The 16,852-nt window shown below is 45.2% G+C and overlaps 1 protein-coding gene across 1 annotated transcript; it reads left to right on the plus strand.

Moving 5' to 3' along the window:
• Window positions 1-870: 870 nt before the first annotated feature.
• Window positions 871-5,247, plus strand: LOC138666555 (formyl peptide receptor 2-like). The gene is made up of 2 exons (XM_069754761.1): window positions 871-878; window positions 3,980-5,247. Exons 1-2 carry the CDS (start codon window positions 871-873, stop codon window positions 4,977-4,979), a joined length of 1,008 nt encoding a protein of 335 aa, XP_069610862.1. The 3' UTR covers window positions 4,980-5,247.
• Window positions 5,248-16,852: the final 11,605 nt, after the last annotated feature.

The raw sequence follows: 16,852 nt of genomic DNA on the forward strand, positions 1-16,852 counted from the left end.
GGAACATCATTATGAACCCCCTGACAACCCCAACTAGTCACAGACATGGACTTCCAATCCAAAACAGGATTATGTACCTGTAACCGGGGAAAACCCAGCACGATAGCATCATGCAAATTATGCAACACCAGAAATCGACAATATTCCTGATGGGCTGGCGTCATGCGCATGGTCACCTGTGTCCAAAACTGGGGCTTATTTTTAGCCAAGGGTGTAGCATCAATGCCCCTTAAAGGAATAGGGTTCTGCAAAGGCTGCAAGGGAAAACCACAATGCCTGGCAAACTCAAAGTCCATTAAGTTCAAGGCAGCGCCTGAATCCACAAACGCCATGACAGAAAATGATGACAATGAGCAGATCAAGGACACAGATAACAGAAATTTAGGTTGTACAGTACTGATGGTATATATAAAGCCAGGAGGAACCTGATAAATCTAAAACATAACCTTTATTTGTATCCTTTAAAAATAATTTCTTATGGATAAAACAGTGAAAAAAGTGCATATAGTGCTCAAAGTAACCAGTGCTCAATAAAAAAATGGTTTGATCTCACCACATCAGTCGTTTTTTTCGGGAGCGTCCTCATGTACATTTGAGGGGGAGGGGAGAGTTGACAATAACTATGCTACCCAGTCGTGCCCCTATACTGCTCCCGTCCTGACAAGGACAGTCCCCAAGTCAGGCTAAATATTGTACCCACCACAACCAAGTTACTTTCCCTACGCGTTTCCTCTCCCATAGGGGAGACTCATCAGGGGAACAGAAAAACGGGGGTATGCATGTAATGCGATGTTCTATTTGGGGATATCAAGCCCCTGCATTGGCAGGTGGCTCCTATGTGTCCAGTGCACCTGGCTTCCAGTGTGGACTATGGTAAGGTGAGATGCATACAAGGACCGCACTCCCTAATATAGTCTTTCCCCCTCTCAATCTAATTACATGGCGTCCTACCTCACTTCCGGCCAGTTGTTATGACCGCTTTACTTACTAGGTATTCTTGGCGTTGTGTTGCCATGTGGACTCCTATCCGGTCTCCATTACTACGCATGCGGACTATACACCACCATTAAGTCCGCCTTCACTTCCGGTGCATACCGCTTATTGTATCCGCTACTGCGCAGTGCTGACCTAGTACCGGCTCTGTCATCTGCCTGCGTCTCCATTACCATGACTACCCACGTCCCCACGATATGTCATGGTAGTGCGCATGCGGCCTTTTTACCCGCTATTGCGCGCTATGCAGGCCGGCACATCAGGTTCTTAGGATTTTTGCCTTCGTGCGTATGCGGCCTTTTTGCCCGCTATTACGCACTATGCAGGCAGGCACATCAGGTTCCTAGTACCTCTGCTTTTGTGTCAATCGAAGTAAGAACAGATATGTGTCAATGCCCTGATATGCTCACTCGGATCCTTATATTGGTACCCGACATTTACATAACGCTGGTTTGTTTCTTAGTAAAGGAAAAAACCGCTATGCCGGAATATTCTTAGATACAGCCATGAGAGGAGGTAGCTAGTCAAAAGGGAACAGATCCCTCTAAATCAATCCATAAAAAATGATTAAATAATCTCCTTTTAATCCCCCCTGTAGTTGGATCGGAGAAACATGTATATCTATACGGTATGGCAGTGGCTCATATCCTAAATATCCTGATGGATTATGAATGTCCTGTTTTGTTGACCGTTGACAGTACTGATGGTAAATGAACTGGCGATCCTCTGAGACAGGGCCAACAAGGTTTTCTCAGCTTGATCCACCGAATTAGGTTCATCATACAGTAATCCTAACGCCTGAAAGAAGGAGTCTACATTAAGCAAAGCAGGATCCCCAGATTCCAGGGAAAAGGCCCAATCCTTTGGATCACCACGCAGCAGGGAGATGATGATTTTAACTTGTTGAATGGAATCACCAGAGGATCGAGGTTTCAATGCAAAAAACATTTTACAGTTGTTTTTAAAACTCAAAAATTTGGACCTGTCACCAAAAAACAAATCAGGAGTAGGAATCTTCGATTCTAAAGCAGGAGTTTGAACAATATAATTAGAAATACCCTGTATCCTAGCAGCAAGCTGGTCTACACGAGAAGCTAATTCCTGAACATTCATGCTAGCACAAGGCTCTTCAGCCACCCAGAGATAAGGAGGGAAGAGAAGACAAAGTAGACTGAAGAAAAAAAAATGGCTCAAGACCTTTCCTCCCTTCTTCTGAGATGCATTTAACTCATTGTTGGCCAGTTGTACTATCATGATCAGGTGGCCTTGGAGCAGCATGAAAACCTTCTCTGGAGTTGGTGGTAACTATATTGACCGTAAACACTGAACTTAACACCGCAACTAGAAGTAGCCGTGGGGTGTACCTAACAAAACCTAGACACCTCGACACAGCCGGAAGACTAAATACCCCTAAAGATGGAAATAGGAAAACTATCTTGCCTCAGAGTAGACCCCCAAAGGATAGGCAGCCCCCGACAAATATTGACAGTGAGTTGGAGAGGAAAAGACACACGCAGGCAGAAAACAGGCTAAGCAAAGGAGGCCACTTCTAGCTAAATAGAAAAGGACAGGACAGGATACTAAGCGGTCAGCATAAAAATACTACAAAAATATCCACAGCAGAAAATACAAAACTCCACCGCGTAACTAAAGATGTGGAGAGTATAACTGCAACTCCAGAGAATCCAACCAGACTGAGAAAACACTGACAAAGTCTAAGCTGGACAAATAGAAACAAAAGATCAGCACTGACAATAAGCACACAGCAAGTGTGCTTCAGAAAAAGAAACAGACACTTATCTTTGCTGAACTGGCAGCTAAGCAGGTGAGGCCAGGCAGAGATCCAATACTTCCAAAGAAACATTGACAACTGGAAAGGGCTAATGAATCCTGCACACTTAAATATCCCAGTCAGAACAGCAATTAGCAGATACACCTGGCCAAGACTGTGACTCAGAGACAACTACATTCCCACCTACAACCACTGGAGGGAACCCAAGAGCAGAATTCACAACAGCCAGTTCCTCCATATCTAAAGTATGATGGCCCGAGCCCCCATATATACAGTATGATGGCCCCAGTTCCCCCAATATATATAGTATGATGGTCCCAGTTTCCCTATATATAAAGTATGATGGCCCCTGCCCCATATATACCGTATGATGGCCCAAGCCCCCATATATACAGTATGATGGCGCCAGTTCCTCCATATCTAAAGTATGATGTCCCCAGCCCCCATATATACAGTATGATGGCCCCAGTTCCCCCAATATATATAGTATGATGGTCCCAGTTTCCCTATATATAAAGTATGATGGCCCCTGCCCCCATATATACAGTATGATGGCCCCATATATACAGTATTACAGTATGATAGCCCCTGTTCCCCCCATATATAAAGTATTATGGCCCCCGCCCCATATATACAGTATGATGGCCCCCATATATACAGTATTACAGTATGATAGCCCCTGTTCCCCCCATATATAAAGTATGATGGCCCCAGCCCCAATATATACAATATGATGGCCCAAGTTCCTCCATATATAAAGTATGATGACCCCAGCCCCCATATATACAGTATGATGGCCCCAGCCCCCATATAAAGTAGGATAGCCCAACAGCCTGTTCATATAACACTCCTGGCATTGCAGGCTCCATCTTCTCTTCTGGCCTGTAGAGAATTGCGAGACAATGACATCATCGTACCCCCTGCATGAACACACTGAGGTCTCACAAGCCGCGGTCTGCAGCTTATGAGACAGATGATTGATGCGCGTGGCCATGTCTGCTGCCGACCGCACGACAGCACAGCAGACACGTCCACACACAGTTTGCTGTGCGTGGCCATCAGGCAGCCGGCCCTGCACAGTTGCTGGGGTAGAGGCCCGGGGGGCATTTGCCACCCTGCCACCTGGCCCATCCAGCCCCTGTGAAACTATAAACTCTTCATTCCCCTAATGTCTGTCCTATTCTGTCTCCTCAGGTCACCTGGCGGATACGACACGATAGATTATTATTATTACAATAAGATTCTAGAGAATACATCCATTCCATTATACAGCATTGTTCTTGCTCTCGGGATTATCGGTAATGGATTAGTCATCTGGATTGCCGGATTCAGGATGAAGAACACAATCAGCGCCGTGTGGTTCCTCCACCTGGCCATCGCGGACTTCCTGTGCTGCACATCCCTCCCCGTGCGAATTGTTGAGTGGGCTGCAGATTTCTCATATGTCCTAGATTTTCCATATTGTATAATGAACTTTGTTCTGTTTAATGTGAACATGAGCGCCAGTGTTCTCCTCCTGACGGCCATGAGTATTGACCGCTGGGTGTCCGTCATGTGGCCATTCTGGGCCAAAGTCCATAGATCTCGTAACCTGGTGAGATTCAGTGTAGCGATCATCTGGGGGCTGAGCTTCACTGTGGCCGGTGCTGTGTATTACATACATAGATACCATGTAGGTTCTCTATATGAATGGTGTATATATAGATATTACATTTATTATTATAACCCAGAGTTACATCAGACCATTCACCTGATCAGATTGGTTATAATGTGTGTGATCCCGTTTCTCATCATCGTCACCTCTTATGTCACCATTTTCTACAAACTTAGAAAAAGTAAGAGATCCCAGAGATCTCAGAGATCCTCCAGGATCATCACCGCTGTTATATCGTGTTTCTTCATCTGCTGGTTTCCATATTACATCTGCCGACTAACACCCTGGTATCATAGATATAACATCACACCCAATTATTGGGATTACATAACATACCATATAGTAGACACTATCGTTACCAGCCTGGCTTATCTGAACAGTTGCCTGAATCCGATCATTTATGTGTTCCTGACACCGGATTTCCAACACGGTTTCCTCAGATCCATCCCCTCCAGGCTAGAAAGAGCCTTTGGTGACCATCCTAATGACCTGAGCAGAGAGCGAGGAGACACAGGAGACACTCGCCCTGCTGCTGTGTAATGGATATTCCTGGGATCTCCTCTATGTCACACCTCTTAACGGTACCCCTTGAGACTGCAACATTTTTCCATTTTCTTTCCTTTTTCCTTTCCAAAATTCATAAAACATTATTTTCCCATGAAGGACTGATTGTTGCAGGCTGAAAAGTAATAATGAAAGTCTCCCTTCATGTTACCACATAATGTGCTGAAAAATGGGTGAAAAAAATAATCTCAAGTGAAGTGAAATGGTGAAAAACAAATTGTAATTCCACCATAATAATAAAGTGACCGAGTAAATCACATCAGTGAACCCCTTCACCACCTTGGGAGTTTCAGTTTTTTGCTCCCGTTATTCCCAGAGCCATAACTTTGTTATTTTCCGTCAGTATGGCTGTGTGAGGGCTTGTTTTTTGCGGGACGAGTTGCACTTTTGATTGACGCGCCATTTGTTTTGCCATATAATGTACTGAAAATGGGAAAAAAAATCAAACTGTGGTGAATTTGCAAAAACAAAAAAGTAATTCCACAATTGCTTTTTATTTTATGTTTTGCTATCTTCACCAAATGCTAACACTGACCTGCCATGATGATTCTCCGTCATTATGAGCATGCCGATACAAAACATGTTTACAAGGTCGGACTGGCCAACCAGAAGATTTTTCAGTGGGCCCAGGCACTGACATCTGCTGGCCTACAGGGCCGGCAGCTGCCTAGGGCCCCCGCTGCCTCAGGGGCCCCAGCCAGTGGTGTGTCACTAATAGCGGCACACCACACAGTTGCTATGGGGCCTGCCCAGCAGCAGTGGAGGAGCAGCAGATGACAGGAGGCAGGAGCCGGCTGCTGGCTAAAGCTTGTGCCCTCTGCTAAAGAGAAATGAACTCATGGGAGTGGAGAGCAGTGAATATTCATTTCACTTTAATAGCCGGCAGTGTCAGGTTAGAATGTGAGAGTGAAGGGGAAGGGCCATCTCACAGCACAGCACAATATAGACAGCGCGGGGGTCAGGAAGATGTCTGCAGCCCTGTCTGTGTCCCCTCCTACTCATCATGGCTGTTCCTAAACCACTGTCCTCAGATCTGCACAAGTGAATCAGCAGGACCTGGCAAGTATACATACCGTATATATGTGTATCTGTGTGTACATGTGCAGTATACAGTGTGTGTATGTGCAGAGAGTATGTGTGTACATATATACAGTATATAGTATGATTGTGTATTTCTGCTGTGTATGTATATATATATATATATATATATATATATATAGTTCTGCTCAAAAGTTTACATACCCCGTCAGAATTTTTGCTTTCTTGGCCTTTTCTCAGAGAATATGAATGATAACACCAAAACTTTACCTCCACTCATGGTTAGTGTTGGGTGAAGCCATTTATTGTCAAACTACTAGGTTTCTCTTTTTAAATCATAATGACAACCCAAAACATCCAAGTGACCCTGATCAAAAGTCTATATACCCCATTTCTTATTACTGTGTATTCCCCCCTCTAACATCAATGAGTGCTTGAAGTAATGTATATGCATGTAGATACAGTATACAGTGTGTGTGTGTATCTATATATATATAATTGTCTAAGTGTCTGTTTGTCTGTAACTGAAATCCCGCGTCGCTGATTGGTCGCGCCTGGCCAGCCTCGACCAATCAGCGTTAATAAATAAACTACATACATATACTAGAACGAGATTAACACGAAGGATAGTCTGTGTGAGAGAGAATAACATGGAGGACAGTCTGTGAGGGAGAGAATAACATGGAGAACAGTCTGTGAGGGAGAGAATAACATGGAGGACAGTCTGTGAGGGAGAGAATAACATGGAGGACAGTCTGTGAGGGAGATAAAAACATGGAGGACAGTGTGTGAGGGAGAGAATAACATGGAGGACAGTCTGTGAGGGAGAGAATAACATGGCGGACAGTTTGTGAGGAAGAGAATAACATGGAGGACAATGTGGGAGGGAGAGAATAACATGGAGGGCAGTCTGTGAGGGAGAGAATAACATGGAGGACAGTCTGGGAGGGAGAGAATAACATGGAGGAAAGTCTGTGAGGGAGAGAATAATATGGAGGACAGTGTGTGAGGGAGAGAATAACATGTAGGACAGTCTGTGAGGGAGAGAATAGCATGGAGGACAGTCTGTGAGGGCGAGAATAACATGAAGGACAGTCTGTGAAGGAGAGAATAACATGGAGGACAGTGAGTGAGGGAGAGCTGTTATGATCAGGTGGCCTTGGAGCAGCATGAAATGACCTTCGCTGGAGCAGTGGTAACTTTACTGACCGCAAACCCTGATCCTATCAATGCAACTAGAAGTAGCCGTGGGGTGTGCCTAACCAGACCTAGACACCTCGACACAGCCTAAGGACTAAGTATCCCTAAAGATGGAAATAGGAAAACTCTCTTGCCTCAGAGTAGATCCCCAAAGGATAGATAGCCCCCCACAAATAATGACTGTGAGTAGGAGAGGAAAAGACACACGCAGACAGAAAACAGGGATAAGCAAAGGAGGCACTTCTACCTAGATAGGAAAGGATAGTACAGGATACTATGCGGTCAGCATAAAACAATACAAAATATCCACAGCAAAAAAAATACAAAAACTCCACCACCTAACTAAAGATGTGGAGAGTATATCTGCGACTCCAGCGAATCCCACTAGACTGAGAAAAATATCAGGCACAGTCTAGCAGGAACAAAATAGAAACAAGATCAGCACAAAAAATAAACACAGCCGTGTGTCTAAAAAATGAAGCAAACACTTATCTTTGCTGATATGGCAGCAAGCAGGAGAGGCCAGGCAGAGGACCAACACTTCCAAAGGAACATTGACTACTGGCAAGGACTAATGAGTCCTGCACAGCTAAATACCCCAGTCAGAATTGCAATTAGCAGAAACACCTGTCCAAGACTGCTGCTCAGGAATAACTGCATTACCATCAACAACCACCGGAGGGAGCCCAAGAGCAGAATTCACAACAGAGAGCATAACATGGAGGACAGTCTGTGAGGGAGAGAATAAGATGGAGGACAGTCTGTGAGGGAGACCATAACATGGAGGACAGTCTGTGAGGGAGAGAATAACATGGAGGACAGTCTGGGAGGGAGAAAATAAAATGGAGGTCAGCCTGTGAGGGCGAGAATAACATGGAGCACTGTGTGAGGGAGAGAATAACATGGAGGACAGTCTGTGATGGAGAGAATAACATGGAGAACAGTCTGTGAGGGAGAGAATAACATGGAGGTCAGTCTGTGAGGGCGAGAATAACATGGAGCACTATGTGAGGGAGAGAATAACATGGAGGACAGTGTGATAGGGAGAGAATAACATGGAGGACAGTCTGTGAGGAAGAGAATAACATGGAGGACAGTCTGTGAGGGAGAAAAATACATGGAGGTCAGTCTGTGAGGGCGAGAATAACATGGAACACAGTGTGTGAGGGCAAGAATAACATGGAGGACAGTGTGTGAGGGAGAGAATAACATGGAGGTCAGTCTGTGAGCAAGAAAATAACATGAAGGACAGTCTGTTAGGGAGAGAATAACATGGAGGACAGTGGGTGAGGGAGAGAATAACATGGAGGACAGTCTGTGAGGGAGAGAATAACATGGAGGACAGTCTGTGAGGGAGAGAATAATATGAAGGACAGTCTGTGAGGGAGAGAATAACATGGAGGACAGTGTGTGCGGGAGAGAATAACATGGAGGACAGTCTGTGACGGCGAGAATAACATGAAGGACAGTGTGTGAGGGAGAGAATAACATGGAGGACAGTGTGTGAGGGAGAGAATAACATGGAGGTCAGTCTGTGAGGGAGAGAATAACATGAAGGACAGTCTGTGAGGGAGAGAATAACATGGAGGACAGTGTGTGAGGGAGAGAATAACATGAAGGACAGTCTGTGAGGGAGAGAATAACATGGAGGACAGTCTGTGAAGGAGAGAATAATATGAAGGACAGTCTGTGAGGGAGAGAATAACATGGAGGACAGTCTGTGAGGGAGAGAATAACATGGAGGACAATGTGTGAGGGAGAGAATAATATGGAGGACAGTGTGTAAGAGAGTGAATACCATGGAGGACAGACTGTGAGGGAGAGAATAACATGGAGGACAGTCTGTGAGGGAGAGAATAACATGGAGGACAGTCTGTGACGGCGAGAATAACATGAAGGACAGTGTGTGAGGGAGAGAATAACATGGAGGACAGTGTGTGAGGGAGAGAATAACATGGAGGTCAGTCTGTGAGGGAGAGAATAACATGAAGGACAGTCTGTGAGGGAGAGAATAACATGGAGGACAGTGTGTGAGGGAGAGAATAACATGAAGGACAGTCTGTGAGGGAGAGAATAACATGGAGGACAGTCTGTGAAGGAGAGAATAATATGAAGGACAGTCTGTGAGGGAGAGAATAACATGGAGGACAGTCTGTGAGGGAGAGAATAACATGGAGGACAATGTGTGAGGGAGAGAATAATATGGAGGACAGTGTGTAAGAGAGTGAATACCATGGAGGACAGACTGTGAGGGAGAGAATAACATGGAGGACAGTCTGGGAGGGAGAGAATAACATTGAGGTCAGTCTGTGAGGGCGAGAATAACATGGACATCAGTCTGTGAGGGAGAGAATAACATGGAGAACAGTCTGTGAGGGAGAGAATAACATGGAAGTCAGTCTGTGAGGGGGAGAATAACATGGAGCACTATGTGAGGGAGAGAATAACATGGAGGACAGTGTGTGAGGGAGAGAATAACATGGAGGACAGTCTGTGAGGGAGAGAATAACATGGAGGACAGTCTGTGAGGGAGAAAAATACATGGAGGTCAGTCTGTGAGGGCGAGAATAACATGGAACACAGTGTGTGAGGGCAAGAATAACATGGAGGACAGTGTGTGAGGGAGAGAATAACATGGAGGTCAGTCTGTGAGGGAGAGAATAACATGAAGGACAGTCTGTTAGGAAGAGAATAACATGGAGGACAGTGGGTGAGGGAGAGAATAACATGGAGGACAGTCTGTGAGGGAGAGAATAACATGGAGGACAGTCTGTGAGGGAGAGAATAATATGAAGGATAGTCTGTGAGGGAGAGAATAACATGGAGGACAGTGTGTGCGGGAGAGAATAACATGGAGGACAGTCTGTGACGGCGAGAATAACATGAAGGACAGTGTGTGAGGGAGAGAATAACATGGAGGACAGTGTGTGAGGGAGAGAATAACATGGAGGTCAGTCTGTGAGGGAGAGAATAACATGAAGGACAGTCTGTGAGGGAGAGAATAACATGGAGGACAGTGTGTGAGGGAGAGAATAACATGAAGGACAGTCTGTGAGGGAGAGAATAACATAGAGGACAGTCTGTGAAGGAGAGAATATTATGAAGGACAGTCTGTGAGGGAGAGAATAACATGGAGGACAGTGTGTGAGGGAGAGAATAACATGGAGGACAGTCTGTGAGGGAGAGAATAACATGGAGGACAGTGTGTGAGGGAGAGAATAATATGGAGGACAGTGTGTAAGAGAGTGAATACCATGGAGGACAGTCTGTGAGGGAAAGAATAACATGGAGGACAGTCTGGGAGGGAGAGAATAACATGGAGGTCAGTCTGTGAGGGCGAGAATAACATGGACGTCAGTCTGTGAGGGAGAGAATAACATGGAGAACAGTCTGTGAGGGAGAGAATAACATGGAGGTCAGTCTGTGAGGGGGAGAATAACATGGAGCACTATGTGAGGGAGAGAATAACATGGAGGACAGTGTGTGAGGGAGAGAATAACATGGAGGACAGTCTATGAGGGAGAGAATAACATGAAGGACAGTCTGTTAGGGAGAGAATAACATGGAGGACAGTGTGTGAGGGAGAGAATAACATGGAGGACAGTCTGTGAGGGAGAGAATAACATGGAAGACAGTCTGTGAGGGAGAGAATAATATGAAGGACAGTCTGTGAGGGAGAGAATAACAGAGGACAGTGTGTGAGGGAGAGAATAACATGGAGGTCAGTCTGTGAGGGAGAGAATAACATGAAGGACAGTCTGTGAGGGAGAGAATAACATAGAGGACAGTGTGTGAGGGAGAGAATAACATGAAGGACAGTCTGTGAGGGAGAAAAATACATGGAGGTCAGTCTGTGAGGGCGAGAATAACATGGAAGACAGTGTGTGAGGGCGAGAATAACATGGAGGACAGTGTGTGAGGGAGAGAATAACATGGGGGATAGTCTGTGAGGGAGAGAATAATATGAAGGACAGTCTGTGAGGGAGAGAATAACATGGAGGACAGTGTGTGAGGAAGAAAAATACATGGAGGTCAGTCTGTGAGGGCGAGAATAACATGGAACACAGTGTGTGAGGGCGAGAATAACATGGAGGACAGTGTGTGAGGGAGAGAATAACATGGAGGTCAGTCTGTGAGAGAGAGAATAACATGAAGGACAGTCTGTTAGGGAGAGAATAACATGGAGGACAGTCTGTGAGGGAGAGAATAACATGGAGGACAGTGTGTGAGGGAGAGAATAATATGGAGGACAGTCTGTGAGGGAGAGAATAACATGGAGGACGGTCTGTGAGGGAGAGAATATTATGGAGGTCAGTCTGTGAGGGCGAGAATAACATTGATAGTCTGTGAGGGAGAGAATAACATGGAGGATAGTGTATGAGGGAGAGAATAACATGGAGGACAGCCTGTGAGCGAGAGAATAGCATGGAGGACAGTCTGTGAGGCGAGAATAACATGAAGGACAGTCTGTGAGGGAGAAAATAACATGAAAGACAGTCTGTGAGGGCGAGAATAACATGAAGGACATAGTAACATACTGTAGTTAGTAAGGCCGAAAAAAGACATTTGTCCATCCAGTTCAGCCAATATTCCATCATAATAAATCCCCAGATCTACATCCTTCTACAGAACCTAATAATTGTATATAGTAACATAGTTAGTAAGGCCGAAAAAAGACATTAACAGGTGGCACACACAGGAGTGGCACTGAAGCAGAAATGCCAATCTTAATCTCCCACTATTTTTTTTTTTCAGGGAGAATTTAAAAGAAATCTGGCCCAGTATTACACACTAGGTTTAATGTGGCACAAAATTTGAGACAGGTGGCACACACAGGAGTGGCACTGAAGCAGAAATGCCAATCTTAGTCTCCCACTATTTTTTTTTTTCAGGGAGAATTTAAAAGAAATCTGGCCCAGTATTACACACTAGGTTTAATGTGGCACAAAATTTGAGACAGGTGGCACACACAGGAGTGGCACTGAAGCAGAAATGCCAATCTTAATCTCCCACTATTTTTTTTTTTCAGGGAGAATTTAAAAGAAATCTGGCCCAGTATTACACACTAGGTTTAATGTGGCACAAAATTTGAGACAGGTGGCACACACAGGAGTGGCACTGAAGCAGAAATGCCAATCTTAATCTCCCACTATTTTTTTTTTCAGGGAGAATTTAAAAGAAATCTGGCCCAGTATTACACACTAGGTTTAATGTGGCACAAAATTTGAGACAGGTGGCACACACAGGAGTGGCACTGAAGCAGAAATGCCAATCTTAATCTCCCACTATTTTTTTTTTTCAGGGAGAATTTAACCCCTTAGCGACCGCCGATACGCCTTTTAACGGCGGCCGCTAAGGGTACTTAAACCACAGCGCCGTTAATTAACAGCGCTGTGGAAAAAGTGAATAGCGCCCCCCAGAGTCGGATTTTCTCCAGGGTCTCGGCTGCCGGGGGTAGCCGAGACCCCAGAGAACATGATTCGGGGTTTTTTTACCGACCCCGCTTTTGCGATCGCCGGTAATTAACCGTTTACTGGCGATCGCAAAAAAAACCGCGATATCTTTTTAATTTCTCTGTCCTCCGATGTGATCGCACATCAGAGGACAGAGAAAAGGGGTCCCCGATCGCCCCCCGATACTCATTTGTCTCCCCCGGTGCTCCTCGTGGCTCCCGATGGGCGCCGCCATCTTCAAAATGGTGGGCGCATGCGCAGTGCGCCCGCCGGCCGGCCCTGGGAGAATTTTTGGGGTCTCAGCTACCAGGAGTAGCCGAGACCCCAAAGAGCATGATCGGGGTCGGTTTCACCGACCCCTGTTTTGCGATCGCCGGTAATTAACTGTTTACCGGCGACCGCAAAAAAAAAAAAAAGCAAAGTGTAATTCTCTGTCCTCTGATGTGATCGCACATCAGAGGACAGAGAAATAGGGGGATTCGGGGACCCTATCATACTCACCAGTGTCCCTGGGTCCTCCTGCTGCTCCTCCTGGCCGCCGGGGAAAAGAAAATGGCGGGCGCATGGCCCGACATACCGACGCACGTTGTGAAAATTGTGCACAACGTGGGCAGCGGATGTAGTTTTTCAACGCATCCGCTGCCCAATCTATGTCCTGGGGAGGAGGGGGCGGAGTTACGGCCACGCATGTGCGGTCAGAAATGGCGGATGCGACGTACAAAAAAACGTTACATTGAACGTTTTTTTGTGCTGACGGTCCGTCAAAACACTGATCCAGTGCACGACGGACGCGACGTGTGGCCATCCGTCACGATCCGTCGGCAATACAAGTCTATGGGCAAAAAACGCATCCTGCGGGTACATTTGCAGGATCCGTTTCTTGTCCAAAACGACGGATTGCGACGGATGCCAAACAACGCAAGTGTGAAAGTAGCCTTAGGGCTAGGGTTAGGGTTGGGGCTAAAGTTAGGGCTAGGGTTGGGGCTAAAGTTAGGGTTAGAGTTGGGATTAGGGTTAGGGTTTGGATTAGGGTTGGCATTAGGGTTACACTTGGGATTAGGGTTAGGTTTGGGATTAGGGTTAAGGTTGGGGTTGTGATTAGGGGTTTATTGGGATTAGGGTTAGGTTTGAGGTTAGGGTTGAGATTAGGATTAGGGGTGTGTTGGATTTAGGGTTTTGATTAGGGTTATGGTTAGGGTTGACATTAGGGTTGTTTTGGGGTAAGGGTTGTGATTATCGTTAGGGTTGGTGATTAGGATTATGGATCAGGTTGGGATTAGGGTTAGGGGTGTGTTGGGGTTAGGGTTGGAGCTAGAATTGGGGTGTTTCCACTGTTTAGGTACATCAGGGGGTCTCCAAACACGACAGCCAATTTTGCGCTCAAAAAGTCAAATGGTGCTCCCTCCCTTCTGAGCTCTGCCGTGCGCCCAAACAGTGGGTTACCCCCACATATGGGGCATCAGCGTACTCGGGATAAATTGGACAACAACTTCTGGGGTCCAATTTCTCCTGTTACCCTTGTGAAAATAAAAACTTGGGGGCTAGAAAATCTTTTTGGTGGAAAAAAAAATATTTTTTATTTTTATGACTCTGCATTATAAACTTCTGTGAAGTACTTGGGCATTCAAAGTTCTCACCACACATCTACATAAGTTCCTTGGGGGGTCTAGTTTCCAAAACGGGGTCACTTGTGGGGGGTTACTACTGTTTAGGTACATCAGGGGCTCTGCAATCGCAACATAACACCCACAGACCATTCTATCAAAGTCTGCATTCCAAAACGGCGCTCCTTCCCTTCCGAGCTCTGCCGTGCGCCCAAACAATGGTTTACCCCCACATATGGCACATCAGCGTACTCGGGATAAATTGGACAACAACTATTGCAGTCCAATTTCTCCTGTTACCCTTGTGAAAATAAAAACTTGGGGGCTACAATATCTTTTTTGTGAAAAAAAAAAATATTTTTTATTTTCACGACTCTGCATTCTAAACTTCTGTGAAGCACTTGGGCATTCAAAGTTCTCACCACACATCTAGATAAGGTCCTTGGGGGGTCTAGTTTCCAAAACGGGGTCACTTGTGGAGGGTTTCTACTGGTTGGGAACATCAGGGGCTCTGCAAACGCAACATAACGCCCGCAGACCATTCTATCAAAGTCTGCATTCCAAAACGGCGCTCCTTCCTTCCGAGCTCTGCCGTGCGCCCAAACAGTGGTTTACCCCCACATATGGGGTACCAGCATACTCAGGACAAATTGGACAACAAATTTTGGGGTCCAATTTCTCTTGTTACCCTTGTGAAAATAAAAACTTGGGGGCTACAAAATCTTTTTGGTGGAAAAAAAAATATTTTTTATTTTTATGACTCTGCATTATAAACTTCTGTGAAGTACTTGGGCATTCAAAGTTCTCACCACACATCTACATAAGTTCCTTGGGGGGTCTAGTTTCCAAAACGGGGTCACTTGTGGGGGGTTACTAGTGTTTAGGTACATCAGGGGCTCTGCAATCGCAACATAACGCCCACAGACCATTCCATCAAAGTCTGCATTCCAAAACGGTGCTCCTTCCCTTCCGAGCTCTGCCGTGCGCCCAAACAATGGTTTACCCCCACATATGGCGCATCAGCGTACTCGGGATAAATTGGACAACAACTATTGCAGTCCAATTTCTCCTGTTACCCTTGTGAAAATAAAAACTTGGGGGCTACAATATCTTTTTTGTGAAAAAAAAATATTTTTTATTTTCACGACTCTGCATTCTAAACTTCTGTGAAGCACTTGGGCATTTAAAGTTCTCACCACACATCTAGATAAGGTCCTTGGGGGGTCTAGTTTCCAAAACGGGGTCACTTGCGGGGGGTTACTACTGTTTAGGTACATCAGGGGCTCTGCAATCGCAACATAACGCCCACAGACCATTCTATCAAAGTCTGCATTCCAAAACGGCGCTCCTTCCTTCCGAGCTCTGCCGTGCGCCCAAACAGTGGTTTACCCCCACATATGGGGTACCAGCATACTCAGGACAAATTGGACAACAAATTTTGGGGTCCAATTTCTCTTGTTACCCTTGTGAAAATAAAAACTTGGGGGCTAAAAAATCTTTTTTGTGGAAAAAAAAATCTTTTTTATTTTCACGACTCTGCATTCTAAACTTCTGTGAAGCACTTGGGCATTCAAAGTTCTCACCACACATCTAGATAAGTTCCATGGGGGGGTCTAGTTTCCAAAATGGGGTCACTTGTGGGGGATTTCTACTATTTAGGCACATCAGGGGCTCTCCAAACGCGACATGGCGTCCGATCTCAATTCCAGACAATTCTACATTGAAAAAGTAAAACGGCACTCCTTCTCTTCCAAGCTCTGCGGTGTGCCCAAACAGTGGTTTACCCCCACATATTGGGTATCAACGTACTCAGGAGAAATCGCACAACTTTTGTGGTCTAATTTCTCCTGTTACCCTTGTGAAAATAAAAATTTGGGGGCAAAAAGATCATTTTTGTAGAAAAAATGCGATTTTTTTTTCACGGTTCTACGTTATAAACGTCTGTGAAGCACATGTGCTCACCACACATCTAGATAAGTTCCTTAAGGGGTCTAGTTTCCAAAATGGTGTCACTTGTGGGGGGTTTCCACTGTTTAGGCACATCAGGGGCTCTCCAAACGCGACATGGTGTCCAATCTCAATTCCAGCCAATTTTACATTGAAAAAGTAAAACGGCACTCCTTCTTTTCCAAGCTCTGCGGTGCGCCCAAACAGTGGTTTACCCCCACATATGGGGTATTGACGTATTCAGGAGAAATTGAATAACAAAATTTATGGTTACATTTCTGTTTTTACACTTGTGAAAATAAAAAAAATGATTCTGAATTAAGATGTTTGCAAAAAAAAGTTAAATGTTCATTTTTTCCTTCCACATTGTTTCAGTTCCTGTGAAGCACATAAAGGGTTAATAAACTTCTTGAATGTGGTTTTGAGCACCTTGAGGGGTGTAGTTTTTAGAATGGTGTCACACTTCGTTATTTTCTATCATATAGACCCCTCAAAATGACTTCAAATGTGATGTGGTCCCTAAAAAAAATGATGTTGTAAAAATGAGAAATTGCTGGTCAACTTTTAACCCTTATAACTCCCTAACAAAAAAATTTTTGTTTCCAAA

The sequence above is a fragment of the Ranitomeya imitator genome, chromosome 2, assembly GCF_032444005.1.
Source record: "Ranitomeya imitator isolate aRanImi1 chromosome 2, aRanImi1.pri, whole genome shotgun sequence".
In the NCBI taxonomy this organism is placed as follows: Eukaryota; Metazoa; Chordata; class Amphibia; order Anura; family Dendrobatidae; genus Ranitomeya; species Ranitomeya imitator.